This window comes from Neovison vison, chromosome 8, assembly GCF_020171115.1.
Source record: "Neovison vison isolate M4711 chromosome 8, ASM_NN_V1, whole genome shotgun sequence".
Classification (NCBI taxonomy): domain Eukaryota; kingdom Metazoa; phylum Chordata; class Mammalia; order Carnivora; family Mustelidae; genus Neogale; species Neogale vison.
Genome location: NC_058098.1, coordinates 11513947 through 11541373, shown reverse-complemented (window position 1 = coordinate 11541373; position 27427 = coordinate 11513947). Strand labels below are relative to the sequence as shown.

The window sequence follows — 27427 nt, the reverse complement described above, 5'->3', positions numbered from 1 at the left end:
GACACCTGGCCCAGGGTAGGTGTATAATAAATGTTTGATGTGGCTACTACCAAGAACATCTGTACCCACTAGCTCAGTAATGCCTCAGAACAACCCCACTTTGCAGATGAGGAAATGAAGGCTCAAATAAGTCCGTTGAAAAAATCCCAGATCTTCTAACTCCGAATCCCACATTCTTTCTATTCTCCCCACTAGGGATGTTGTATACCATGAAGGAGGGGCCTTGCCTATTTTGCTTATTGATATATTCCCAGCACCTAGAAGAGTGCCTGGCATATACTCAGTACTCCATAAATGTTCTTCCAATGAATGGGTACAGGAGGGAACCCAATGGCCTCCTTTACAGTGCAACTTCCTATACTCCAAACCTGGAGATGGGTGTCACTGATACAAGGTCACACCCTGCCTTAGTACCACTGAATCTATCATATTCTTCTGCCTGGCTCACCCTCTCTACTTCCTGACCTGAGCAGGCCAAAAGATTGGAAGCCCCTGAGGCACTCTCAAAGGCCACGTTAATGGGAAGCTGGCAGGGAGCCTCTCCCAACTTCATTACACTGGCCAAGGTCGGTGTGGAAGGCTGCCAGGCTAAACCTCAGAAAAGGCTGGCCAGAGCGACACAAAACCCTGGCTTGCCAGAGCTTCTGCTCTGGGGAAGGGGAGCATTCCTGGCAGAGGGGGTGGGGATGGAGGGCCGGGCCAGCCTGTAAAAGCTCTCTACAAACAAATGCTTGGTCTGCAGCCCACTCTGACCATCATCCTCACCAAGTCAGCAGAAGCAGCAACATTCCTGAGCCCAGCAGGACACTGTGGCATGGCCTGGGGTCTGTGACTGTGGGGACTGGGTCCATGAGAGCCCATCCTAAGATGCAGGGGAGATGGGGAAAAGGTGGGGTTTGCTGGGGAGGGGACAGGATGCCCTAGACGGAGGGTCACTCTCAGTTGTCAATCCCTAGCACCTGTCTGTGGATGGAAGTTTTAAATACACTGATCGCTTCCTCTCAGGACTCAGGTGGGCGTCTCCAGAAGCAGAACGGAGGGGAGGATTGTTAGGTAGCAGAAGAATGGAGGCAGTGCCTTTAGGAGATGATGAGAGTGAGGGCAGGGGACCTGGCAGGGCAGGAGCAGTGCTGGATTGTGGTCTCAGCAGGCATCTAGCCTCAGCCTGAGCCCACGGGGAGCTCAGGAGCGTCAACAGCACCTGGAGTTGATCCAGCCTTTGAGTAAGAAGGCCGAGCTTCTGCCCCTGACTCAGTGAGCCGTGGGCTACAGGTGTGTGAGCAGGGAGGTGCAGGGTTGCAGGCAATCCCAGGGAGCTGGGTGGGGTGTGAGGTGCGCCAGCCAGGAAAGGGGATGTGGGTGAGGTCGCTTCATTGCACGAACTCCTCAGGACCTACACCTTCCCCATGGAGAGCCAACCCTCAGAAGAAAGAAGGAAAGGCCTGAACAGAGAGGAGACTGTTTCCACCACCCTCCACGGCAGGCCACAGCATCTAGTGTTTGATAAACAAAGAAATCACCCCCCGAACCCCCAAAATGGCTGACAGGGCCTCTCTTCTGTCTGTGGGATGCTGGGTCTGGGAGGTGCTGCAGGCAACGCAGGGAAACGGCAGCACCTAGGCCCTCCGACTGGATATGCCCGCTGGCCTGGCCCAGGACAGGATGGGGCCCGCCTCCAGCAGCAGGCAGAGCAGATGAAGTTACAAGGTGAAGAAAGACAAATCCGCCTGGCTGCACTTGGGGGGAGGCCTTGGGACAGTCCCTGGGAGAGTAGTGGTGAGATCTGACGCTGTGGGGAGGCGGTATGAGGGAGGAATAGGGGATGGAGGGCCTTGGGAAGGTGAGGGCCTGGCCTGTGGCCCCCACCCCCATAGCAAAAGGCACCAGACCCTTCAGTCCTGAGCAGGGCCCCTCTTCACCTTCACCCCTGCCAAGCTAAACCCTCCTCCTCTGGGCACAGCACTCTAGAGCAAGCATGCTGAGGTGGGCAAGCCTAAGGACTCCTTTATACAGGTGGGGAAACTGAGGCTTGGAGTGCCTCAATGCCCCTTCATTAAGTGCCTAGTGTATACCAGGCACAAGGTCAGGTGTGCTTGTGATACACAGACTAGAAACCCTGCTCACGTAGAGCATATGCTCAAGTGGGCCAGGAGTGTGGAAAGCAAGAAGGTAACAATTACCATGGAGAAGGGAGAAAGACGGTCACTGGTGGAAGCTGTCATTTAAAAACCGACAGTGAGAAACAGGAGAACACCTGCTTTGGAGTCCAGCAGGTTTGGCATACAAATCCCAGCCCTAGTTGAGTTTTGGGCACATGATTTTGCCTCTCTGAGCCTGTTTCCTCACCTGCAAAAGGGAGACAGCTGTGTGGAGGCTGAGGCTCATCCGGGCACACCTCTGGCCAAGGGGCTCAGACCCTAAGGCACAGGCAAGATGCTTTTAAAGTGCAGTTTGAGGGCTGCCTCCATTGGGATCGACAGAGATCCTTGTTAGAAGGTAGATCCTGAGCTGCCACGAGAGACCTTGATTCTGTGGTCTGGGGACAGACCTGGGAATCTGATTTCTGCAAGCACGCGGGAACCCCTGACCCAAGGCTTGGGTATGGGGTTAACCTATGGCTGCCTCCCTGATGAAAACTCATAGGTGTCCAAAGGGGAGATGCCTTTAAGGATCACAGGGCTCAGCAGTGTGCTCCTATTCTGCAGATGAGGAACCTGAAGACCAGAGAAGCTGAGTGACTTGCTCAAGGCCACACAGCTGATGAGCAGCAGAGCTGGGTCTGGGATGGTTGACAGATAGAGGCAGAAAGGTAGCAGCTGGTTCAGGTAACAAGCAGTGGGTGCCAGATAGCAGGGATGGGCTCAGGAGGAGAGCTGAATTTTGTCCCAAGCAACTAATTCTTCTGGACTGGGAGAAGGATGCATGCTTCCTTCCCATTCAAGAGTGTTAAATGACCCTCCCTGGACTCCTGCTCAGTTCATTCCTTGGGGAAACAGGATCCTGCTACTCTCTGTCACACCCTGACCACCCCATGGCACCCCAGTCTCCAGGGAGTCCCTTCCTGGAGCCCAGTGAACCCCATGCTCGCCAGTGTGGGACCTTCACCACCAGAACAAGATGCACTGAAATCCAGATTTCTCAACCTCCCTGCACAGTGGAATCCCCTTGGGAGTTTTGAAAAATACCAGTGCCTGAGAGCCACACCTCGAAATTCTGATTTAATTGGTCTGGGGGTGACCTGGCATTGGAACTTCCCAAGATCCTCAGACGATTCTCACAGGTAGCCAAGACTAATGTAGCTGTTCAGGGACAAGACATCAAATCACACTGATTCAGCGTGAATAGTGCCAGCCTTTCCAATTCTCCTTCAGACCTTTGGACTCCCCGAAGGGGAAAGCCTAGTTTGAAGCTAATGGGATTTTAACACCTCTCTAACACGTGTACCTCTTTCCTTTTAACCTAAAAAGAGCAGGTGTCAGGCTCCAGCATCTGGCTAGAATTTCCCAACATGATTTATGGTGAATGGTACCAATTGTTCATAATACCCAATTTCCCCCTAAAACAACTTGATTTAAGTAAAATAAGGGAGTTAGTTTAAAGAAGAGTATTTTATGTATATTCCCCCAGGCCCAGTGGTGGTCTATGACCCAAGCAGGTCCCCTCACGTGTGTTCCCTTCTGGCTTCAGGAATTGGTTCTGAGATGAGCACATCATTAAAGTGTGTCTGGTCAGAGCTAATTCTGGAACTTCTGCTGGAAGTGCCAGGAAGAAGTCCTCTTTTTCTACTGCCTTGGTGCTCATAGGATGGACTTTGAGAGAAAATGTCAGTTCGGAGACAGAAGTGACCTTCCAAGGCCACAGGCACTAGTGGTGGAACTGAGATCTGAACTGTGTTCACTTGCCCCAAAGGTAGTACAGCTTTCAAATAGACCACATTTCTGGCAAATTTACCAGGATCTCTCAGAACTTCTGTTTCCTGGGTTTAGAGTCTTTACATGCAGCATGTGTTTAGGGAAAATTCAACAGCATCCTTTAAAACCCAAGCAGGTATCTTTTTTGTTTTTTTTTTTAGTATTTTTTATTTATTTGACAGAGATCACAAGTAGGCAGAGAGGCCGGCAGAGATAGAGAGGAAGCAGGTTCCCTGCTGAGCAGAGAGTCCGATGTGGGGCTTGATCCCAGGACCCTGAGATCATGACCTGAGCTGAAGGCAGAGGCTTAATCCACTGAGCCATCCAGGCGCCCCGCAAGTAGGTATCTTTAAAAAGTTCTTAAATAACACTGTAATTATTATTCTGGAGAAGATTTGGCACCCTGTTCCTTCCAGTTTGGGATAGTAAGAAACTTCTGGTTGGAGTCTCAGCTGGACATATCAGACTATCTCACTCACTCCCCACTGAAAGGAATGTGATATCTGCTTTCTGCCTATTGTGCTAACTTCTGAATTCATCCATCCATCCCAGCCACCCACCTATGCAACACAATTTTACAGAACGCTTACAAGGTGGGACGCACAATGCCAGAAGCAGGAGAGACAGACGAACACAGTAGACCAATCCTGCCATCAGAGAGCTCACAGTCGACTCCAAATGGGGGGGGCAAGTAATAATCAGATAATTGCTTACATGGATGTGAAATTACAGTGGGAACAAAGCCCACCCAAGAGAGGCACATACAACTCTGAAGACCATAAACTGGGAATTTGACCTATTAGGAGATCAGAGAAAGCCTCCTGGACGGTGGGACATTTGATCTGGGAGTTTCGGGATGAGCAGGCAACAACTGTGTGAAGAAAGGAAATGCATTCCAGGCAGAGGGAACGGCACGTGCAAAGGCCTTGAGTCAGGAAGGAATTTAGTAAGTATGCAATCAGTGTGGCTGTGCACAGAAGCCAGGAGATGAAGTCAGAGAGGTGGGGGTTCTGTCCGCCTGGAGCTTTTCAGGCTTCTGGGAGGAGATGTGCTTCCTTTCTCCACCCCATCCTCCAGCAAATTAAATGGAAAACTCTCAGCTTTCCCCTCCTCTCTCCCTTACATCATAAAGATGGGAAAAAAACAAAACACTGCCGTTATGAATTTCTGGAGTTTGAAGAATACAACAAAGCATTCATACAACAAGGGGAGTTTGGGTTACTTATTACTAATGACAAATTCTTAGAAGAAATGCCAGGGCCTATCATGAGGGAAATGACATCAAGTTTGGGAAGTCAAGAGAAAGATGCTTACATAGAGTCATAAAAGATGAATTAAGGAGGCCAAGGGGGCTAAGGTGGGAGGTGCAAGATTGTTCTAGCTAGCACAGCATGTGCACAGGTCCTGAGGTAAGACCCCCGAGTGGAGTCCTAAGGATCTAAGAAAGGCGAGAAGGAGCCAGATGTGTGTAATATGAAGGTGGGTAGCAGTTCTTATAGGTCTTCAGTGACCAGATAAGGGATTTGGAAATCATTCCAAGAGCAATGGGAAGCTATGGAAGAGTTAATGCCCCTCCCTACTGCCACTCTCCCGCACCCCTGTCCAAAAACTCTGTATAGAAAGAATGGATAAGACTGTCGGTGGACTCTGAGTGAAATGGTTTGAGGCCTGAAAAACTCTCTAAGACCATATCGAAGGGGAAAATTCATTCGTTCATTCATTCACGCTATAAATTCTATTTAGTAACTACTATTCTAGGCACAGATTTTTTTAAAGATCTTATTTGGTTATCTGACAGAGAGAGAGAGAGCAAGTGAGAGCAGAAGCATGAAGAGCAGCAGGCAGAGGGAGAGGGATAAGCAGGCTCCTGGCTGAGCAGGGGGCCCCACGTGGACTTGAACCCAGAACCCCAGGATCATAACCTGAGCCAAAGGCAGAGGCTTAACTGACTGAGCCACCCAGGCACTCCTAGGCACAGATTAAACACTGAGAAAACAAGCAAAACCTGACCAAGTCCCTCTCTGATGGAGCTTATAATGTAGTGAGATGAGCCAGATAAACATATAATACACAAGATGGTGCAAAGGGTATGAAAAAAACAAGGAAGGGGGAACCTGCGTGGCTCAGTGGGTTAAAGCCTCTGCCTTCAGCTCAGGTCATGATGCCAGGGTCTTGGGATCAAGGCCCACAATCAGGCTCTCTGCTTGGCAGGGAGCCTGCTTCTCTTCCTCTCTCTCTACCTGCCTCTCTGCCTACTTGTGATTTCTGTCTGTCAAATAAATAAATAAAATTTTTTAAAAAAGGAAAGAAAGAAAGAAACAAGGAGGGTAAACTTTCAGAGCGTGAAGGTGGGGGGTGGGGGCATGAGTGTGGGTGAGGGGAGCTATAGTCATTTACCAGGAAATGAGATCTAGCAACTGGTCCCTGCCAACCACCTTAGCACTAAATGCCTGTCACGTGCACACGCATGTGGTATGCAGAGTTGAAAGGTGACCCTGCAGCACCTCCCCATCCCACCATAGATGAAGCCCCCCCTCCAGCAGACGCTAACAGGGCATTTGTGGTGACCACAGTGACCAGCACACTATTCCACTTCCCCACAAGCTGCTGCCAGCCACACATTTCCCAGGCCCGGGAAGCCACAAAGCCTTGGCATCTTTTCGGACCTTTACTTAACACCGTTTGCCTTTCTTTGGAGAACAAGGAGATGAGATCTGGGGGTTGGCAGGGCTGCCTCCCAGGGCCTGCTGTGGGCCAACCAACAAGAAAAGGTAAATTAAATGGGGTTGATGACAGGGCAAGGGTCCTTGGTAGAGGTGGGGCCGGGGAGACATTGTTTAGCTGCCTTCCTGAGGACCAGGTCACCCCTCAGAACACCTCCTGAGTGGATGGGCATCAGAAACAGAAGGAGAAAGAGGCATAAATGACAGAATCCCACCAGCTAAATGGAGGTTTGGGGGTCTTCTGTGGTTTGCATTTCTCCAGGAACTGCTGCCGAGGGGATGGACGATGAAGCTTTAATGACACACATAAGGGATGAGACCCACAAAATACTGAGTCAGGGACAAGAGTTCCAACACCAAACACCGAGGTTCTGAATGTGCCTGCCAGAATTCCAATCATGACCACCACCACTGAGGTGTCCTGACCTTGACCTTCAAAATTCGGTCTCTGAACATGACTTCCAGCCTGGAACATCTGCGTTGCGACCTTGCCCGCTCGAGTTTCCATCACGAGTAGCGGTACTCTGGCGCTGTACTCCTTGGGTCCAATTACAGATCTGAGGATTCTGACAATGGATGGCAGCCTTCTAACCTTGAACCCCAGAACTGTGACCCTGAATGCCAGTGTCCCAACAATGAATATCACTGCGTTGATCTCAAGAAGCATAATTCCAACCTTGAACATGAGAATTCCCACCCTGGGCCCCCAATCTCTGCCCCAAATTTCTGAACACTCACGCTTCCCAGCCTGAATTTGTAGACCTGATACCACTTTGCAAGGATCTAAAATTTAATTCTACACAATAAACTCTTCCATGGGCCCACAGCCCCTAGAAGTAGGCCAAATCTTTGGATGGGGAGGAAAGAAAGATGAAAATAAAAATAACACCAGCTTATAGTTTTTGCACATCGGACACTTTGCTGAGCACTTTACATGCTTCTTCTTATTGACTTCTCCGGACACCCCCTGGGAACTTGCTATTCCCATTTTACAGATGAGGAACCTAAGGCTCAGTACCAGACCAGTTTGCTCACTCAGAATACAGTGCTTTTTACAGCCTTATAGCAGCTTTTTCTTCCTGCTCTAGTTGGAGGCTGGGTTGGGGGACGTTGGTTCCTGTTAGCTAATTAGTTAAGGAGTTTCCTGACTTGTGTTGGCACCCGCTCGGGGTGCCCTGGGTTTTGAAGCCAAGTCCCAGCTGGGTAGGACAGTCATTCATTCAACAAACACCTGCTACCCTGTCTTATGCTTGCTGCCAGAGCAAGGAGAGGGGAGGGGAACCTGCTGCTTCTGTCACCCAAGCCCTACCCTCAGCTCCCCCTTCTAGATGGGAGGGCCTCAAGAGACCAGAAACAGACCCTCCTCCCATTTCTAGCCATCAGAAGGCTCTGTGCCTCAAGGGTCAAAAAGTGGAGCCCTGAGGACTGTGTTCAGCCCACTCAGATCTGTTTAATTTTAAATTATTTGCCAACATTAGTAACTTGGGATATCTCACATGAAAAAAATTAAAATCTCTGGAGGGGGCGCCTGGTTGGCTCAGTCAGTTCAATGTCTGACTCTTGATCTCGGCTCAGGTCATGAGACTGAATTGTGTGTCGGGCTCTGAGTTCAGCAGGGTGTCTGCTTCTCTCCCTTTCTCTCTTCCTCTGTCCTTCCCAGCACTTGCACGTGCTTTTTTCACTGTCTCTCAAATAAATAATTCTTAAAAGAAAAAAGAAAAAGAAAGCAATAAAAACAAAAAAGAAAATCTCTGGCTGGGCCCAGAACCCAGCCTGGAGCTCAACAGCAGCTGCCTCTTTCAATACGCATATATTCTCCAGTCCCCACTGTTCCCTGCTGCCTCTCTGACACCAAGGCTGAGAGTTCACTGTCTTGCTCATTGAAATATCACAGTTCTTTCAGCCAGCTGCCTTGTTTTTTTTTTCCTTTTTTTTTTTTTTTTTTTTACGATTTTATTTATTTATTTGACAGAGAGAGATCACAAGGAGGCAGAGAGGCAGGCAGAGAGAGAGGGGGAAACAGGCTCCCACTGAGCAGAGAGTCCCAATCCCAGGACCCTGAGACCATGGCCTGAGCTGAAAGCAGAGGCTTAACCCACTGAGCCACCTAGGCACCCGCTGCTTTGCTTGTTAACACTACCTCCCTGGCCCCTGTGACCATCTGAGCTCAAGGTCCCTGAGAAGGCACTTTTCCCCTGGCAAGTTCTCGGGGACTGAGAGACCTCCTACGCCTCGCCCAGGACTTCTGAGTCTTTCTTCCTGGGCAGGGCAGGCTTCGTGGGAGTGCAGCCTGCACGGTCCCCCAGGGCCCTGTACTTGAAAGGCCGGCTCTGCTGTCATGGTCTTGAAATTCTTGGGAATTTTTGAACGAGGAGGACTGCATTTTCGTTTGGCACTCTACCCCCTCAAATTCTACAGCCAGCCACCCCCTCCTCCCCAGGGCATCACTCAGTAATTGGGGGCATCCACGACGCACGCACCCACCACGGATCTCTCCAGTCCGTCTGGAAAACGACCTCTTTGGATTGGTCTATTCTCTCCGTCTTGAGGCCAGCAAGGGTCTAAAATGTTTATAGAGGGGGTGGGGGGGCTTGGGGGAAGCAGCCTGGAAGGACGCGGAGCGGGACTGGCGGACGCGCCTTGGGCCGCATTTGCACAGAGCTTTATGTAAGAGAAGCTGCCTACCTTCCAGCCGCTCCTTGGCACAGTCATTGTCTGAAGAATCGAGCAGCCAAGGCATCGTAGTTGGAGGCCGCATTATGGCAAGGTGTGGGGTAGACTATCTTTCTTCTCTCCCTCTTGAGAAAAGGAGGGGAGAAGGAAAGCCAACTACGGGAACGAAGCACCGAACCTGACCAGGCGCCATGTTGGCCGCAGGGGGTGCCGGTCCTTCCGGCTTCACGGGGTCCTTCCGGTTTGGCAGAGCCGCCACGCCCAGCTGTCAGCCGGGGAAGCTGAGGCCGGGGAGCCGAAGGGTCTGTCTGCCCGGGTTCTTATAGCTCACGTACGTGGCGGTGTTGGGATTATGAACCCAAAGTCTCCAGAGTTCCAAACCAGACTTCTTTCCACTTATCCTACCGGATGTGACATCTGAGACAAGGGAAAGCATAGGTGACGAGGAAGGGAAGGATGCCTGCCCCCGGTGGGCCTAAACTCAAAAGAAACCGGAGAGACATTTCATCGCGGAAAGAGCATAAAGGCCGCCACATCCAAATTGGTCATTCAAGGTCAGGGAGGGCCTTTCTGAACAGGTGACATATGAGCTGAGATCTGAAGGGTGAGAAGAGGCAGCTGGCATTGCAAGAGCTGGAGCCAGGGGCCCAGAGAGGTTAAGAAATCTGCTCAAGGGGCGCCTGGGTGCTCAGTGGGTTAAGCCTCTGCTTTCAGCTCAGGTTATGATCTCAGGGTCCTGGGATCAAGCCCCATATCAGGCTCTCTGCACAGCGGGGAGCCTGCTTCCCCCTCTCTCTCTGCCTGCCTCTCTGCCTACTTGTGATCTTTCTCTCTGTCAAATAAATAAATAAAATCTTAAAAAAAAAAAAAAAGAAATCTGCTCAAGGTCACACATCTAGCTTGTGCCTTCACTCCCTTCCTCTGGCCCTCCAACAAACCCCTTCTGACAAAACCCCTCCTCTGTTTTAGTCCCTGGGGCTAAAATTAAAATTAGAATACTGGTTAGCAAACGTTTCCCGGAAATGCTATTGTAACCCAAGGCAGCCTCAGAGAATAGGTAAACAAATGGCCAGTGGCAGGTGTTCCAGTAGAACTTCAGGAATGAAACGAGCAGCCCACCCACCCTGCTTTAGAACACAGAAACTAAGAAGATACAGTCCTAGACTTTGAGAAATTCCTGCCTTACTTCGGGGAAATAAGTTCAGAAGAATATAGAATCCAAGAGGGAGCACACTAAAGGGTGCAAGAGAGAAAGATAGAACTTGCAGAAGAAAAGTCATTTCCGCAATTTGGGAAGGAGAGAAATCAAGTTCAGGTTCTCAGAAAGGGCCACCTGCAGGGATAGGCCCTCTCTGACTACATCCAGTTGTTCTCTCCCAAAAGATCTTGCTTCTCTCCTTCACAGCATACAGATTATGCTGTGTGATTACTGTCATTTATTTTTTATTTATTTAATGCCCATATCCCTCCAGGAGCCTAGAAGTTCCATGATGGCTGTGGATTATTTTTGCTGCTTACATTTATTCCCTGCCGCTGCCCCCCCACTCCTACTCTTGGTAGTAGCAACTCAATCTCTCCCTGCATTCCACCTCTTTTACTTCCATCTTTTGGTCTCTTCCCAGCTCCAGTCACTAAGATGTGATCCAGACCTGTTGAAGTGATTGGCTTAGGGATGGGCCCATGAAAATCAGTCCTGGGGTTTTGCTGGCTCTATTTGGAAAGAAACATGCTTTTCCAACAGGATGGAAGCCTGGAGTTGCTGGAGATATCTTTCCAGCCATGTTGGTAGAGGAGCCTGCTGAGAAGCCAGAGCTTAGAGATATTGGACACCAAGGACTGATGACATATTTAAGCCCCTGGATCCAACCCTGCCTGAAGCTGTCCCTAACCCAGGACTTTTCACTTACATTTTCTGCTTAGGTCTGTTTGACCTGTATATTTGTTACCTGCAGCCAAAAGAATTCTGACTAATAGATACTCAAGTGCCTCTCAAGCACCCAGAACGGTGCCTAGAATACAGTCATACGCAATGGATATTTGTCGCACAAACAACAGGTGGCATTGAAGCAGGAGCTCAAAATATGCACATGCACCCACGTAAAGTTATCAGGTCCAGAGGATTGCAGAATGGAAGCCAGCTTTGAAACCAAAAGGACTGTCCCAGGAAGAGGAGAGGATGACTGAATGAAATTGCAGTCATTATTTCAAGGAATAATAAATGATATGTAAACATACCCATGGCGTAAGAAGATAAAGGAAAATTGATCCCTTCAAAGAGAGTGGGAATTCCAGGCACGATGAACAAATGGAAGGCAGGTTCAATATCATCATCCTAGCTGTACCTTCATTTTGCTTCCCACACACCACTGGCAGGGCAATCATGGGCAGCCTCATGGGTACACTTGGGTCCACAGGGACTCTGAGAGGCAGCACTGACCAGGGTCAAGGGCCCCAAGGATCACACGGGCCTTGAAAGAGTCAAGGATGGGCCCTGAGCAGCAATTAGTGAAACATGCTGGTCTATTTTTAGAAGCCGTTTCATTCCAGGCCCATTACCTGGTGGATGTGAGTGATGGTATGGACTTGTCGAATGGAACATGATTCTCTCAGACAGCGTCCACCTGTCAGCCCACAGTGGGCAATTATAGTGGAGACCGGCCTTGTTGCAGAGCAAAAATGTAACAGGGCACGAGGAAAACACCTCAAGTGTCTAATTCAGTTGTGTCTCCTTGCTGTGAATGGAAGGTCTGAGGTCACTTATTCCTGGCCCAGGAAGTGTGAGCATGGAGTGGGCAGGTAGAGACAAGGATGGTGGTAGGAAATGGGAGGGAGGGTGCACCTACCTGCAAGACCCTTGCTTTGCAGGGGAAAGCCCTCTGATCAGTCCTCTCGCAATCATGCAAGTTTGCTCACTCATTCACTCAACAAACACTTACTAACATTTAAGCAAAAATAATAACAACCATAGTTAACTTGTACTGAATACTTGCTGAGTGCCCAGGACTGCTCTGCGTGCTTCATATAGAACCAGCACCCGGGCTGATGTCACCCTCCCCAAATTATGGATCAGGAAGTCAAAGCCCAGAGAAGTTAACCCATCCCACCGAGGACACACAGCTTGAATCATCCCTAAGCTGGGATCTGAATCTAGGCAGTCAGGCTGCCGACCCTGCTTTTTAAAGCAACCCTGTCTCTCTGTGGGCCAGGCCTGGCATCCACAAAACAGCCCATAAGCTACTCTTCACAGTGTTTTGTGCAAGGAAGGTAAGAACAGCAGGTTTTTGGAGCACAGAGGAGGGAGCAGCCAGTGCTGCCTGAAGAGAATGTGGGTGGGGAAGGGAGGAGACACCGCAGGCAAACAAGTGGAAGAAGGGGGTGCAGGGCAGATCAGATCAGCCTGGGCAAAGGTGTGGAGCAGGACCAGGGAAGGACCCGGTAGTCTGGGAGTGCCAGAGGCGGGTATGGAATGAGCAGAGGCGTCAGGGAGAAGGTAGGGAAAGAAGTGAAGGTAGAAGTTGGCTGGAGCCTTGAAGGTCAAGCTAAGGAGTTTGGATTTATCCTGGGAGTAGTGAGAACCTTGGAAGGGTTTCTGGAAGGGGATGATGTGAGCAGATTATACTTGAGAAAGATGGCTCTGGTTCTCTGAAAAGGATGGACAGGAGAAGGAAGGCTGGAGGCAGGGAGGCCAATGTGGAGGCTAAGTGGAAAGGCCACGGTCCAACAGTGACAGACAAGGTCAGCCCTCTGATCTTATCTCCCTACCTCCTCTGCTGGCTTACTTTGGTCCGGTCACACTGGTCACCTGCCTATTCCTTGGCTGACCCAGACCTGCTTCTGCACCCAGGGCCTTAGCATCTGTGGTCTTCTCCATTAGCAATACTTCCCTGCAAAGTCCACAGACTTCCCTCTCTCCTTTTCTACATATCCTTGCTTAACTGGCACCTTCTTGGTGAGCCCTCTCCTGACCATCCTTGTAAAGGCCTCCACCCAAACATCATGCCTCCCTTTCCTGCTGACCTTTCTTCAATGGCTTCTGTCACCAACCAAAATATTACATTATTTGATCTTGCTATTTCATCCAAAATACTTCAGTGTGTATCTCTAAAAGATGAATATTTTAAAACACAAACACAATAGCATTATCATACCTTAAAAAAGGGCTTTAATTCCTCAGTAGCATCAAATATCCAGGCGGGGTTCATCTTTCCTGATTATTTCAGGATTCCTCTTTCACAGTCGCCTCCAACTGGTATCTGTATTTGTTTATACTTTGAATGGTTTCACTCTCTCTCCTTCTGGAATATCAGTGCCATTAGGGCTGGGATCTTTGTTTCGTTCTCTGCTGTGTCCCCAGCACCTGGTACAGTGCCCAGCACACAGTAGGTACTCAACATATCTCATTCATTGAGGTCATTGGGCCGGTCATAATCAAGAACAGCTGATGCGTGTGTTTCTCGTTATTTACCATTTCACCTTATCTAACCCTCACAACATCTTCATGCAGTAGGGCTGTGACTGGGTCCGTTTTATAGACAGAGAAACGGCACCACGGGGCTCAAGGACTCACAGCTAGAAAACAGTCAGGGGCTAAGACCCACAGCATGGACTGGGCATCTGTGGACCCTGGGAGGCTGAGGGTTTGTGGCTGCCCAGGAACTGCCCCCACATCCCACATATATCCCCAAACCCACCACTCTTCATGGACTCCCCTGCCCCCCCCCCCCCAGGCTGCCATCTTCTTTTGCCCGGAACATTGCAATTTCCTCCTGGCAGCTGTTCATCCTTTATTTCTGTGATGCCCACTTCTCATGCAACATCCAGCGGGTGGAGGCCAGGTTTGCGGCTAACACCCCACAATGTACAGGACAGCCCCTCACAGCAAAGAATTACCCATCTCTAAACGTCAGTAGTGCTGAGCCTGAGAAACCGAGCTTGGGCAGAGAAACCGCAGGCGTTCAGCGTCCAGAGTGTGGCGGTAGGTGATGCGAGTCAGACTTCCAGAAATGTGCTAGCAATAACAACCCAAGTCCCAAAGTTTGTAAATAAATTTCTTTTTCCATCGACAAGTACGTATTCTCAGTTATCTCTAGGATAACATCATTCATTCATTTGACAAACATTTATTCAGTGCCTCCTCAGTGGCAGACACTGTTCTAGGCACTGCGGTACAACAGTGAACAACACAGACAAAAGCCCGACCCTTTGAAGCTTGGACCCAAGTTGGGGATAGAAAAGGTAATTGCATAATTAAGTAATTGTATGCCATGTCAGGTAGAGAAAAATAAAGCAGGAGAGGAATGGAGAGCACTGGGGGTACTATTTTATAGGATGGTCAGGGATTGCCTTGCTGAGAAGACGACGTTTGGGCTGAGATCTGAACAACGTGGGCAGTGAGTCTTATGAATACCTGCAGGAAGATTATGGGCAGAAGAAACAGCAAATGCAAAGGCCCTGAGGTGGTAGACTGGTATGCCACCGGAATAGCAAAGAGGCCACTGGGGTTAGATTGTAGTGATGGAGAGAGGGAGAGTGGTAGGGAAGGAGGTTGGAAGGATGTTGGAGGAGAGGGAAAAGATGTTAGACAAGGGCCCAGGAGGCATAGCGTAGGACTTGAGTGTTTTTTCTGAGGGAGATGGGAGCCATGGGAGGATTCTGAGCAGGGGAGTGATCTGACTCATAGACGTCCCTTTGGTTGCATGTGGGGGACAGACTGTGGGGGTGGCGGGAAGATGGGAGCACAGACAGGAAGAGGCTCCTGCAGTTGTTCCGATGGGAGAGGATGGGGACACAGCAGCGGGGGGTGGGGTGCGAACTAGCCACATTCTGGACAGGTGTCCCCCATGCTTGGGTTTTACTCTCTCTCACTTGCATTCCACAAAACTTTCATGAGTAGAAGTGAAATGGTGGAGCCATGCTGGGTGTGTCAGGGACTGTCACTTATCTCTGTCAGCAATTACCCAGACAGCACCTCTCTATGTTCCCAGCACTGTGCACAGAGCTCTATGTCTGTTAGGGCCTCTGACATGCTCTACCCCACGGATCTACCCAAGATCTCATCCAGAGCAGCAAATGGTGCTAGGAAAACTTGGTCCCTTACCTCACACCACACATAAAAATTAGCACAAAATGTTTCAAAGCCCTCAATGTAAGACCTAAAAGTATAAAACTCTTAGAAGAAAAGATAGGGGGAGAGCTTTATTGCGTGGGATTAAGCAATAACTTCTTGGATATGACACCAAAAGCATAGATTATGCAAGAAAAAATAGACAAATAGCACTTCATCAAAATTAAAAAACTTAGATGCATGAATGACACAATCACCCAAGTGATAACACAACCTACAGAATATGTAGGAAAAAATATATCAGCTCATAGATCTAATAAGGGGTTAATATCCAGAATATATAAAGAACTCTACAACTCAACAACAACAACAACAAAAAAAACAAAACCAACAAAAAAAAACAACCTGATTAGAAAGCAGGGAAATTACTTGAATAGACATTTTGCTAAAGAATATGTACAAATGGCGAGCAAGCCCATGAAAAGATGCTCAACATCACTCGTCATTAGTGAAATGTAAATCAAGACCACAATGAGACTCCACTTCACACCCAGAAGAATGGCTATTATCAAAAGAACAGAAAATACCAAGTACTGGTGAGGATGTGCAGAAATTGTGCAGAAATTGGAACCTGTGCCTTGTTGGTGGGAATGTAAAATGGTGCAGCTGCTGGGGAAAATAATATGGCAGTTCCTCAAAAAAGAAAAAAAAAAAGGAATTACCATGCAATCCAGCAATTCCACTACTGGATATATACCCAAAAGAATGAAAAGAAGGTCTGGAGGAAATACGTGTATACCCAGGTTCATAGCAACATTATTCATAGTAGCCAGAAGTAGAAGAAAGCCAACCATTCATGGATGGATGAATGGCTAAAGAAGGCGTGTTAAACACATACAATGGAGTATTATTCAGCCTTAAAAAGGAAGGAAATCCCGACACAGGCTAGTACATGTATGAACCTTGAGGACATTACACCAAGTGAAATAAACCAATCACAAAAAGACAAACATTATATGATTCCATTTCTGTGAGGCACCTAGAGCAGTCAAATTCATAGAGACAGAGCTGAATGGTGGTTGCCAGGGGCTGGGGCGGGGGGGGGGCGTGGAATGGAATGCTATTGTTTAATAGATACAGAGTTTCAGTTTTGCAAGATGAATAATTTCTGGAGATTGGTTGCACAACAATGTGTATATACTTAACACTCTTCAACTATATACTTAAACGTGGTTAAGATGGCGAATTTTATGTTTTATGTATTTTGCTGGAAATAAAACAAGAAATTCATCTGGGGGTTGTGTTCCAATTGTGGCGCTCAGGCATAAGTGTTTTTCAAAGCTCAAGGGATCTGAAGGTGCAGCCAGGGTTGAAGGCCACCACTCTGTGAAGTGTGCCCTATGTTACACGTCTACTTCCCAGTCTCACAGAGGTGAGGTGTCCCGTGGGCTTGCACTGCCAGGAAGTGATGGAGGTGGGATCTGAACCAGGCAGGCCCTTAGGAATAGGTCTTGTGTGGCGACATTACGTTTTATTTGTTACTTATGTCACCAGGGAAACATTTGAAGGAGAACTGTGCGCTGGACATTAGCATGTGAATTTCAGCTCCCTGGCTCCCCCTGGTCACGCTCATCTTTACCAGAGACACCAAGAGCAAGAATCTGTCTCTCCCTCAGGGATAAGGTTGGGCCCTTATCTATTAAATTACCTGTTAAAATAATGCCTAATGCTAATCTGTGTCTGTAGTAGTCCCAGCCAGTAGCCTTTGGGGGCAGGTCATGAGGGATCGGGAGCCAGGAACCCTCCCGTCAGGTGGGAGATGCTGAACACATCCCTCCCCTCAAAGCATGGTCCCTCCCCACCCGGGGGGATGGGGCAAGAGCAAGGTGGGGATGGCTCCTGGAGCTCCCTTCTCACCTCCTGAAGGCTCTTCACACAGCCCTGAGGCCAGACCATGGGTTCAGTCAGAGAGCCCGCCCTCTCCCTGTGTGACTGTGGGCCAGGCCCTTCACCTCTCTGGCCGTGGTATCCATGACTCTGAGAAGAGGATGATGGTTGCTCCCTCCCGGGGTGGCTCGGGAGTCAGATCCGTTGGGCCCATGACTCTCCTTGCGTCTGCACTGGCCGTTAAGTGCTGTTTGGTAGCTGCTGCTGCTGTTGGTTCTTATTTTATCCAGAAGATGGAGGTAAGACTGACGAAACCCGCCAGCCCAGGATTCTCTTCTTTTAGGAGGATCTCTGATAGGGGTTTTGTTGTAAGATGCTTTTTTAAGCCCACAAGACAACCAGGACACTGAAGACGTGACATCGCCCACAGATCTGTGGTTCATTCCCCCTAGAACCAGATCCTAAGACCAGGATCCAAGCACAAGTGGCTTATGTGAAAAGTCATCCCAGAAAACACTGGTAGGGGAAGGGAAACACTGAGACAGGGAAGGGAAAGAAGCCAAACAGGGTGTATTATCAAGCAAGGAACGACCGGGGGCACCAGGAACTCTGGGGCCCTTTGTAGACGGGGCACATCTGAGTTATACTCCCATCCAGGGGTGAGGGGGCCGGGGTGTTTTTCCAGCTGTCCGCATCAGTCATCAGGGGAGGGCTGCTCTGAGTGGGACATCAGGTCCCTGTCTTAACTGGACTCACTGGCCACAGGAGGCTTCTAAGGCAAAGCACTACAGGAGCAGGACGGCTGGGAGTTGGGCTGGTGGCACCGAAATGCTAAGAGCTAAACGGATCTGGGTGGGACACTGCCTCTCCTCTCTCCGGGCTGAGTCCCCCTTCTGCCCCAGCTGTCCTGCGATGGTGAACAAGTGATTCAGCCACACCTTACAATGAGCACAGATCATTTTAGAAGAAGGAGACTTTTTTTTTTTTTTAAAGGAGCTTATTTACCTGGCAGGATCATCAGGATTAAATGAGACAATGACAGTTAAAAAGAAAAACAAAACCCTAAAAGTTACTGAGGGCTTTCTATAAGCCGTTGCTTGTGTAGTGACTCCATGAGGCAGGCGTTGTTACCGCCTCACTTGATACGGGAAGGAACAGGACCACGGAGAGGGACGGCGGTCGGTCTGCCCCAAATCATGCAATAGGTGAGTAAAGGAACCAGATTTTGAACTTGGGCCATCCAGCCCTAAAATCAGGGCTCTCATCCATGCTACTATCAAGTCTAGGAAGTACACAAAGTGCTGGGTATGGAGCTGGTATTTACTGCAGGCTTGTTCTCTTTCAGTTAATGAAGCTTTGGCCAAACTGCTCATTTGGCCAACACTTTCCCTCCCTAAGCATTTTCACATTAGTAGCCTTTTAAAACCCCCTAGGAGCTGCCAAGGTATGACCCTGGTCAAGCATCCTAACAGAATGGAAAGATCTCTGAGCCTCGATGAGGGTCAGAAAGGCCTGGAAATGATCCCTGATCTTTCACCAACTCGTGACCCAGCCAAGTCCCTGGCATCCTCTGTGTTTCCTTACATCAAACGCGGATCCAGGATTTCTGACGCCTGGCTTCAATGCCTTACATCCACTATCATACTTAATCCCTTGAGCAGCCCCATGAGGGAGGTTTTAATGTCATCCTCATCTACAGATCCGGAAATGGAAGCTAGGGGAGGGGAAGTGATTTGCCCAAAGTCGGGAGCTAGGAAATGGCAGGGCTGGGATTCCAACCCAGGACGGTGTAAACCCACAGCCAGGATTCCGGATCTCTGTGATATCGTCTCCGAAGAATAAACACAAACATCTAGGATGACCAACCTGGGCTGACAAGAGCCTCAGCCACTGATGACTCATAGCGCTGAAAGGGTCCCGTAGATTCCAGATTAGTTTCCCTCATTTTCTCGCCCCCACCCACCCTCTGCCCTCATTTTTTTCCCCGATGATAATACATGAATCCCCCTGGCTCAGGTTAAGGAAACAAAGCATCATCACATTAGAGGTATGAAATCCCAAAGGGGTGGGCAATGATCGGGCAATCCACAACACTGGGACAGGAGATGTTGCCAAGCAGGGGTGTCGTTAGCAGAGAGGAAACCTCTGGTCATGCTGATCATCACGTCATTTACCGGAGGTGCCCATGTGCCAGGCACTTCCTGCAGATTACCACCTCGTAGCCCTCTCAGGTGGGCTCCATTTTAATCCGTATTTCCTAGAGGAGGAAACTAAGACTCAGAGAAGGGAAGGAATTTGCCCAAGGTCGTATTCCTCGTAAGCCATGGACCTGAGAACTAAACCACATCTGTTAGACCCTGGAAAAGATTCCTTTTTTTCTTTTTTTAATATTTATTCTTAAGTAATCTCAATACCCAACATGGGGCTTGAACTCCCAATCCTGAAATCAGGAGTCCCACAATCCACCAACGGAGCCAGGAAGGTGCCCCACCCCCACCCAGACAGGATTCTTCATCAAATCGTGGTGGGCAAAATACTAACCACTATCTTGAAATAGAGACTGCTCTCACTTTTGAATATAAGAATATATAATTATTATGATTATTCACATTTATAAAGTACTTTCCATTTGCAAATTATACTCACATCAGAAATCTGAGTCATCGAAAACGCCCCAAGAGGTGGGCATTGCTCTAACTACCATTTGGCTGATGAGCTCAGTACAGTGCAGACAGCTTAAAGAATCTGCCCAAGATTTCAGGATTCAGAAACACAGGCTGGGAACCAGACCAGCCAGGGCTCAAGTCCTAGCTCTGCTATTTTCATTCCTTCAACAAATATTTATTGAGCGTTTAATTATGGGAGTTCCAGCAAGTGACTTCACCTCTCAGAACCTCAATTTTCTCTTTGTGAAAGAGTCTTAATACCGCTCATCGAAGCCATTTCTTCCTGCATCTGAAAATGCTAGACATTTGCCTTCCTTGGCTTCCCTGCAGGGAGAGCATGAGCGTGTGACCTGATCCTGGCCAGTGGGATTTGAAAAGAAGTCTGAGGAGGCTCCTGGGAAAGGTTTGCCTTTCAGGGATGAAATGACCCTCTTCACTGGTTGGACCTCATGGGTTGGCACTAGCAGTCTTGTGACAAGAGGCAGCAAGCCTGGGGACCAAGCCACGTGCAGGGGCTGGAGGAGCAGAAAGACGGAAAGATTCTAGAATCCTGATGGCATCCTGGAGCCATTAACCCCAAACCAGCTACCTTGGAACTTTCTGCCTGATAGGATAATCTATCCTTCAATGTTGAGGGGATTTCAATGAGATAGGGGTTTTTAAAGTACCCCTAATTAGTGCCTAGCACACTCAACCAATCAGAGCCAATCAGACTGAGATACATGCCCCGAGACTATTCCAGGGAGGGCAGATGCTCCTGGCCTGGCAAATTATACCCCTCTCTCTCCTGCTAAGAAAAGCCTGGAGGTTTTTCCAAGAAAGCGGAAACCCAGCGGTGGCCCAGGACCACAATCTTGTCGCTCTGACAGGGCCGACCCCAGCTTCCAAACAAGAATCCATCACACTGCCTTTTGCCTAATGGATTTTGATTTTCACTCCCCTGACAGGGAAGGCAAGAGCCTGTACTTTGGTTTGTCTCTGCGTTGCCAGAACATCCCATCAATTATTAACAGCGTCAGCTCCGTCTCCCGGTACTGCTATCAGGAGGAAAGAGTTGGTCTCAACTCAGCCCACCCAGTCATCGAGAAGGACTCTGCTCCCACTTATAAAAACAAGCCGCACCTACTCCTGTGTGCTAGGCACTGTGCTAAATCTTGAGAAACAGGATTTCAGGATGACTCTGCAAGGAGGACCTTGTGTCTCCATCTTATAGGGGGAAGGTGAGGGCTCACAGAGGTGAACCACCTACCTGAGGCCAAAAACTGGGGAGGGGGTAGGACTGGACCTGGGATCCTGGTCTGTCCTTGCTCTAAACATATGAGATATGCTTGTTCCTGCATCCCACAACCACCGAGAAATGATCCTCCATTTGACGATCTCATTCTGGGGCCTCTGAGAAATGTCCACAGGCTTTGCTGTTCTGACAAGCAAGGCACCTAACTTGGGGAATGGATGGAGTAGGCAAAGCACAGATGATTGAAGGAGGCCAGGAAGCTGGGCTGCAGGCAGGCCATGAGGAACAAGAGACAGATCCCCAAAACCCATGACACGCTGACTGACTGATGGCTTGATCCTTCATTCAGTCCACGTGTTATTTGGAGCTCCTCTGGGCCAGCCACCTTGATGGGTGCTGGGAACAGAGCAGTGACTATAACTCATGGAACTCACTCTCTGGAGGGGGGAGGAAGAAAAGGAAGAAAATACAACTTCAGATGGTGCTCAGAGCCTATGCAGGAAAGACGCTGAATGTGGTTTCAGAGTAAAGGGAAGGAGGATGTTTTAGACAGGGGTCTCTCAGAGGAGGGCTTATTGTGAACAGGGACTTGCTTAAATGAAGAATGAGGAGAAACAGCTGGCAGCGAGACAAGGGGGTAAAGTATTCCAGGTGGCAGGTATAGCCAGTGCAAAAGTCCTGAGGTAGGCTGAAGCCTTCCCTGTATAGGAACAGCAAGGAAGCCAGTGGACTGGAGGCCAGTGAACCAGAGGAGAGTTGAGCAGATGAACTCAGAGACAGGACATGGGGACCGATTCAGTAGGGTCTGGTAAGCCATAGTGGAAAGTTTGGATTTTATTCTGAGTGTGGTGGGAAACCTCTCGAGAATTTTAAGAAGATGGAAAATGTGATCCAGCCTATATTTTGAAAAGCTCACTCTGGCTGCATTGTGCACCATGAGTGCAGGGGGCAAAAGTGGAAGCAGGGAGACTGGGGAGAAGTCTATGACACTCAGCCACAACGGAAAGAACAATGTCTTCAAAATCACACTTGGGTTTGAATTTCTGTCTACTCCTGTTTGCCTGCTGTGTGACCTTAGGCAAGTTACTCAACCTCTCTGAACCTCCCTATTTGTAAAAGGCAGGATAATAACAGAGAGCTGGTATAAGGACCAATTGTGTTGTAACATTCCATACACAGTACATGTTTCATCAATGGTGGTCGGGATTTCTATTCTGAGGGACCAATGAGCCTGCCTGCCTGTCTCCCCATTTCAGCTCTGGCTGGCAGACTGTCCATCTGCCGGGAATGTGAGCTGACAGCCTGAGCCTGGGATCCTGGAGAGGTCATGAAGCCCCACCCCGTGAGCGGATTAACCCGAGGGCAAGACAAGGCTGTTCATTCCCAAACAGCGCCTTTTGCAAGCCTAAGCTCCCTTCCCTGTCTTGCTGCCAGACACCAACCCAAACACAGCCCTTTGCCCACTTCTTCTCTGGAAGGGTGACTCGACCCTCCCTGGCCCCTCATTCTCATGTCTTAGGGACACGACAGGGTGGAGGGGTGGAGTGGGGGAAGAGTCATGTTTGGGGCTAACCAGGGTGTGTGTAGGAGGAACCCTTGTCAGGCCTGGAAATAGCAAAATAAGTCTGCTGATCCTAAGCCGGTTAAGGGTGAGTGACTGTCTTAAGAGGGAGGCTTTCTGGACACAAACCCTAGGGCAGGATTATGGTCAGAGGCAACCCACAGAAGAGGAAACCAGGCCTAGAAATCTCTACATCCTCTTGGGGTTTGCCAGGGAAGAGGGAAAATGTTCAGGCCTCCATCCACCTTCCTTCCAGCCACCCTCTCCTGCCTCTATTCTCAGAGGCCTCTCCCCAAGCTGCCAGATCTGGGAAAGGGACCCCACAGTGTCCCCTTCAGACCCAGCCTTGCAGGTGGATCTTCAGCGAGGGGCCACCTAAGCCAGGGGGATCCCAGAAGGAGAGGCCAGCGGGGGCACGAGGCAGCCCAAGCACATACATGATGTTGGTGTACACACTTCCTCCTGCCTTTATATTTTGCCGCGAACACAGTGACCTGCCTGTCCACCCCATCCCCACCCCTCCTGGCCCCACTCTTTGAAAGTGTTCAACATGTCTTTCCTGACATGGCAGTCCTGGATATGACATCAACACTTCTCTTTTCTGGCTCCCCCTGGGCCTCACACAACCTCTTTGAGAGCACTAAACACACAGTGTTGCCATTTACTCCCAACGCCAGCACGCTGGCCACCTGAAGACAGGCCCCATCTCTCTGAGCCATTCCCGGAACCCAGCCTCACACAACAGAGCCGCTCATCAACCACTGACCCCCTTCCCTGGTCTGGCCCCCCCACCCCGAGTCTGCCCCGGGCCGGCATAGCCTCTGCCTTTCCCCACAGCACACTGGCCCCCTAGGTTTGATCTAAGCCTTTTTGCCTACTTCTGCTTCATTTTTTCATGTTGCCTCATTTTTCTGTCTTATTTCAAAATTTACATCCTCTTCCGAAAGCCAAAGCATCTTTACAAGCTGCACCAAATCATTCTTGGAATAAACTCATGAAAGAAAGAAAGAACAAACCAGGGGTGACCCTTCACCCACAAGCATCCACAGCCAGCTGTGTGCGTCACGTATGCACACATCCACCCCTCAGAGTCCCTTTGCCTCATTTTTCTTACTGATGTTGAAACTGCCTGACGGTATTTGTGTCCTCCAAGCCCGTCTGTAAGCTGCTTTTATTCCTTCCTCAGGGCAAAGTAGGGTTAAAAATACAGGGATAAGTATTTGAATCGCACATGACCCCCCTCCCACCTGGGTCTAGGACTCCACAAGGGAGCATTAAGTATACAGACCAAACTCAACTCCATCCCAGCAAGGTTTTAACATCCCTCTGTGCCTTCTTACTCAGTCTACCCTCTTGCTGTGGGAGTTGACGTCTCTGCAAATCCTCTTCTCCAACAGAGTTGAGATATAGGTATTTAATCATCAAGGGATGAGGTAACCGGTGCAAACAGAACAGTCGCAGGGGGTTGGTCCTCACCTCTTAGGTCTGGGCCAGAGCCCCACCCCCTTTCGGGTCTTCTTATTTGGGAACTAAGCCAGAGACCCCCAGCGGTGGTCATCAAGCGGGGGACCCAGGCAGAGCCCCCATTGCAATTGCCCGCAGATCCCAGACTCACCTTGGCAGCTACGGAAGAATTGGGCTTCTCCAGGAGGTCCCAGAGCTTTTTCCTCTTCTCTGCACAGCACGTGTTATCGAACTCCTCCCCCTCCCTCTCCCGCAGGGTCTCAGCCTCCCGCTTGAGCTCCTCGTTCATCTGCTCCTTCTTCTGGTGGTAGCGGGCCTGGCAGCAGGACTCCAGGTAGATTTCGTCGATGCCCCAGTAGTCAAGCTCTTGGCTGAAGCTCAACGCGCACATCTCCTCCATCATGTGCAGTCGCCCAGTGCGGTAGAAGTTGAGGATGGAGGTGAAGGCGCCTGGATGGCGGTCAAAGAAGTACTCGTTGTCGTCGAGGCTGTAGTCGTCGCACACCTCGAGCAGCGAGTCGTGCGTGTTGCAGTCGCGTAGCTTGCCCAGCCGCGTGCGGGGCAGGCGGTCCAGGGTGCGCCAGAGCACCTCGTGTGCCAGACCCCCGACGTTGAGGCGGACACGCCTCGAGCACGCCTTGCTGCGCACGATCTCCATGGGCTCGGGCGGCAGCGAGCTGGTGGAGCGGGAGCCATGCTTCGTCATGCCCGCCGGCATCGCTGGTCCGGCCACCCCCGCCCCCCCTGCCCCCCCAGGCCGCTGTCACTGGACGGCAAGGCCGGCCGCTGCGGGGGAGGGGGGCAGGGAGCGCTGTGGGCTGCTGGGGGTGCAGGGGACTGCACCTGCACGCGTCACGGCCGTCTTCTCACCTCCATCCTGACCGCTGCAAGGCAGGAAGCGGACGCAGGTCAGCAAACAGGGAGCTGGGCGCGGCCCCTCCCCACCTCTCCACCTGGGCCCCAACTGGCCTTGACCTTCCCGGTACTTAAGCGGCTCAGGACTTGGGGGGCGAGGTGGGGGGGTGGGGGTTGCTGAACGACTTGGCGCTGTCCCTCCCGCCGGTGCTGAAGTCCGCCCCACCCCATGGGTGGAGGGAGGGGCGGCTCTTCGGGGCGGGGAGAGGGCCCCCAAGAGGCGCTCCGGGTATCCCGGAGGCCCCACCCCGGGTTTCTGCAGCCCAGGACCGACCCAGCCGCCCGGGGCGCTGTCCTCCCCATCGAGTGCTGAAACTCGCTTCTTTCTGGGTCTCCCCGTCGAGTCCCAAACCAGGCCCCACAATGGGCAGAAAAGGGCGCTGTATGAAAAACTTTTTTTTTTAAAATAGATTTCTCATCTTTTCTTTCCCCCTGCTTCGAAATAATTAGAATTTGAGTTCTAGGGGGTGGCAGCGGGTTTGGTTTTTCTAAACCTTGAAAGAGTTGGGGGGAATTCTCGGGGGAATTGCTGCTGCCCACCTGTCGGAGGTCACAACTGACAGGGTGGTCAAAAAGACAGCCTCGCTCGGGAGCGACCCCTCTCCCGAAAGCACGGGAGCATCTCTTGAGGTCGCTCCGGTATCTAAGTGAGCCCTGAAAGATGCAAAGCCAAGATCTGCGCGGAGTCCTGACCCTCCCTCTGTGACCCCTACTCCACACCGGGAGGGGCGCGCAGAGTCCTACAGATCAACCTGCTCCATCCTTCCTTCTCCTTCCCCGCCCCCTCCCCCCCTCCTCGCTCCTCTCCTGCGATGGCTTTTTATAACTCCGGGTTCTGCGCCTTTCCCGGTGCTTGGAAGGGAATGGGTGGGGGAGGTGGGAGGCGGGGAAAGGAGCTGAATTTTCTGGCCTTTTCAAAACGTGCCCTCCTCCCGCCGCGTGCTGGTGATTTCGGGGGCTGCCCTAAGCCCCCCAGCATGTGCTGACGCCCTCTCCCCTCGTGCCTCCCTAGGCCCCAACCCTTGCCCGAAGAATTCGCCCCCCTATAATATCCCCCCACCCACTCCCCCACCCCCCGCCTGAAGCCGCGGAGCCCGGGTAGACCAACAGGCCGAACCGCGGCAACCGAGTCCCCTTCCTCTGTTCCTCTGTGTCCCCGCCGCTGGCCGCGCGCCTCAACACTCACCCCCTGGGCGGCCGCTTCCCGGGGCCAGGGAACGCGCATCGCCCCGGCCGCCCGGGCGCCCCCGCCCGCGGGCAGCGGCGGACCCGGGGCCGGGCCGGGCCCGGCCTACGCCGGCCGGGCAGGCGACGCGCTAGGGCTGCAGGCGCCGCGGAGCCGGGGCGCCCTCTCTGAGGCTGGGGGCGCGGGCGAGCGCTGGGGGCGCGGGTGGCAGGTCCGCGATCGGGCGGCGCCTCCTGCTCCACCTCCTCCTGCTCCTGCTCCTGCTCCCGCGGCGGCGGCGGCGGCGGCTGCTGCTTGAGCGAGATCAACAAGTCGAGGCTGAGCTTAGGCTCTGCGCTGGCTGCGATTCTGTCCCGCACTTCGGAGCGCCGAGAGTCGGGCACCGAGGCGGGACGGCGCCACCTGCGGGTCGGAAGCGTGCGCGCCGCTTAACTCCTGCCTGCCCGGCCCAGCCTCCAGGTGAGGATGGGGGCGGGCTAGGGCTTTGAGAGGAGCTGCCGCACCTGGCGGCCCGGCCCTTCCCACCTGGTTCCGTTTCCCGGCTGCCTCGCAATCCCGCCTTCCTTTGTCAGGTGAAGAAGGGGGGGTGAGCGCCTACTCTGTGTGAGGCACTAGGATAAACTGCTGAGAAACAGCTGGGAATCAGACACAAATGTTTATTCCTTGGAGAGCTGGCTGGAGACTGACAAAAACCAAGAAAGTCAGAAGATATGTCCGACGATGATAAGCGCTGGGAGCATAAGGAAGCAGAAGAGAGGGATAGAGGCGGGGGTGCAGTGGGGGCAGATTGCAATTTTAAATAGCCCTTGCTTTCATGTGCTTCCATGCTAGATTCTCAAATCGAATTGTAGGATGGAATTCTGGATTCTAGTGGAGGAAGGTGGACAATGAAGTCGATCAACAGAGAAATAGGCAATGTGGCAGTTGGTTGGGCAAGGGTTAAGATGAAAAATAAAGCAGGGTGAGGGGAAGAGAGAGTGAGGGGTCAGCTGGTCTATAGAGCCCGGTGATTTATTCATTCGTTCATGTTACCTTGAGCAGCTGGTTATTGAGAGTTTACTGTGTGTCTGGCCCTGTGCCAGGCTCGGTAAAGGTACCATCCTCCCCTGGAGCTTCTGTCCAGTGGAGGAGACAGAATCCATC

At 51.0% G+C, this 27427-nt stretch overlaps 1 protein-coding gene across 6 annotated transcripts in view; it reads right to left on the bottom strand.

Annotated features, from left to right (window-relative positions):
• The window catches only part of KCNB1 (potassium voltage-gated channel subfamily B member 1), a 101330-nt gene extending 76429 nt beyond the window's left edge, over window positions 1-24901 (bottom strand). For all 6 annotated transcript variants that reach the window (XR_006386119.1, XR_006386122.1, XR_006386120.1 and 3 more), the window contains exon 1: window positions 24335-24901. Coding sequence is in view for 1 of the 6 variants with exons in the window: in XM_044262863.1 (XP_044118798.1) it covers window positions 24335-24901 (567 nt within the window). In the remaining 5 variants the exon portion in view is untranslated. The remainder of the gene's footprint in view (window positions 1-24334) is intronic.
• Window positions 24902-27427: the final 2526 nt, after the last annotated feature.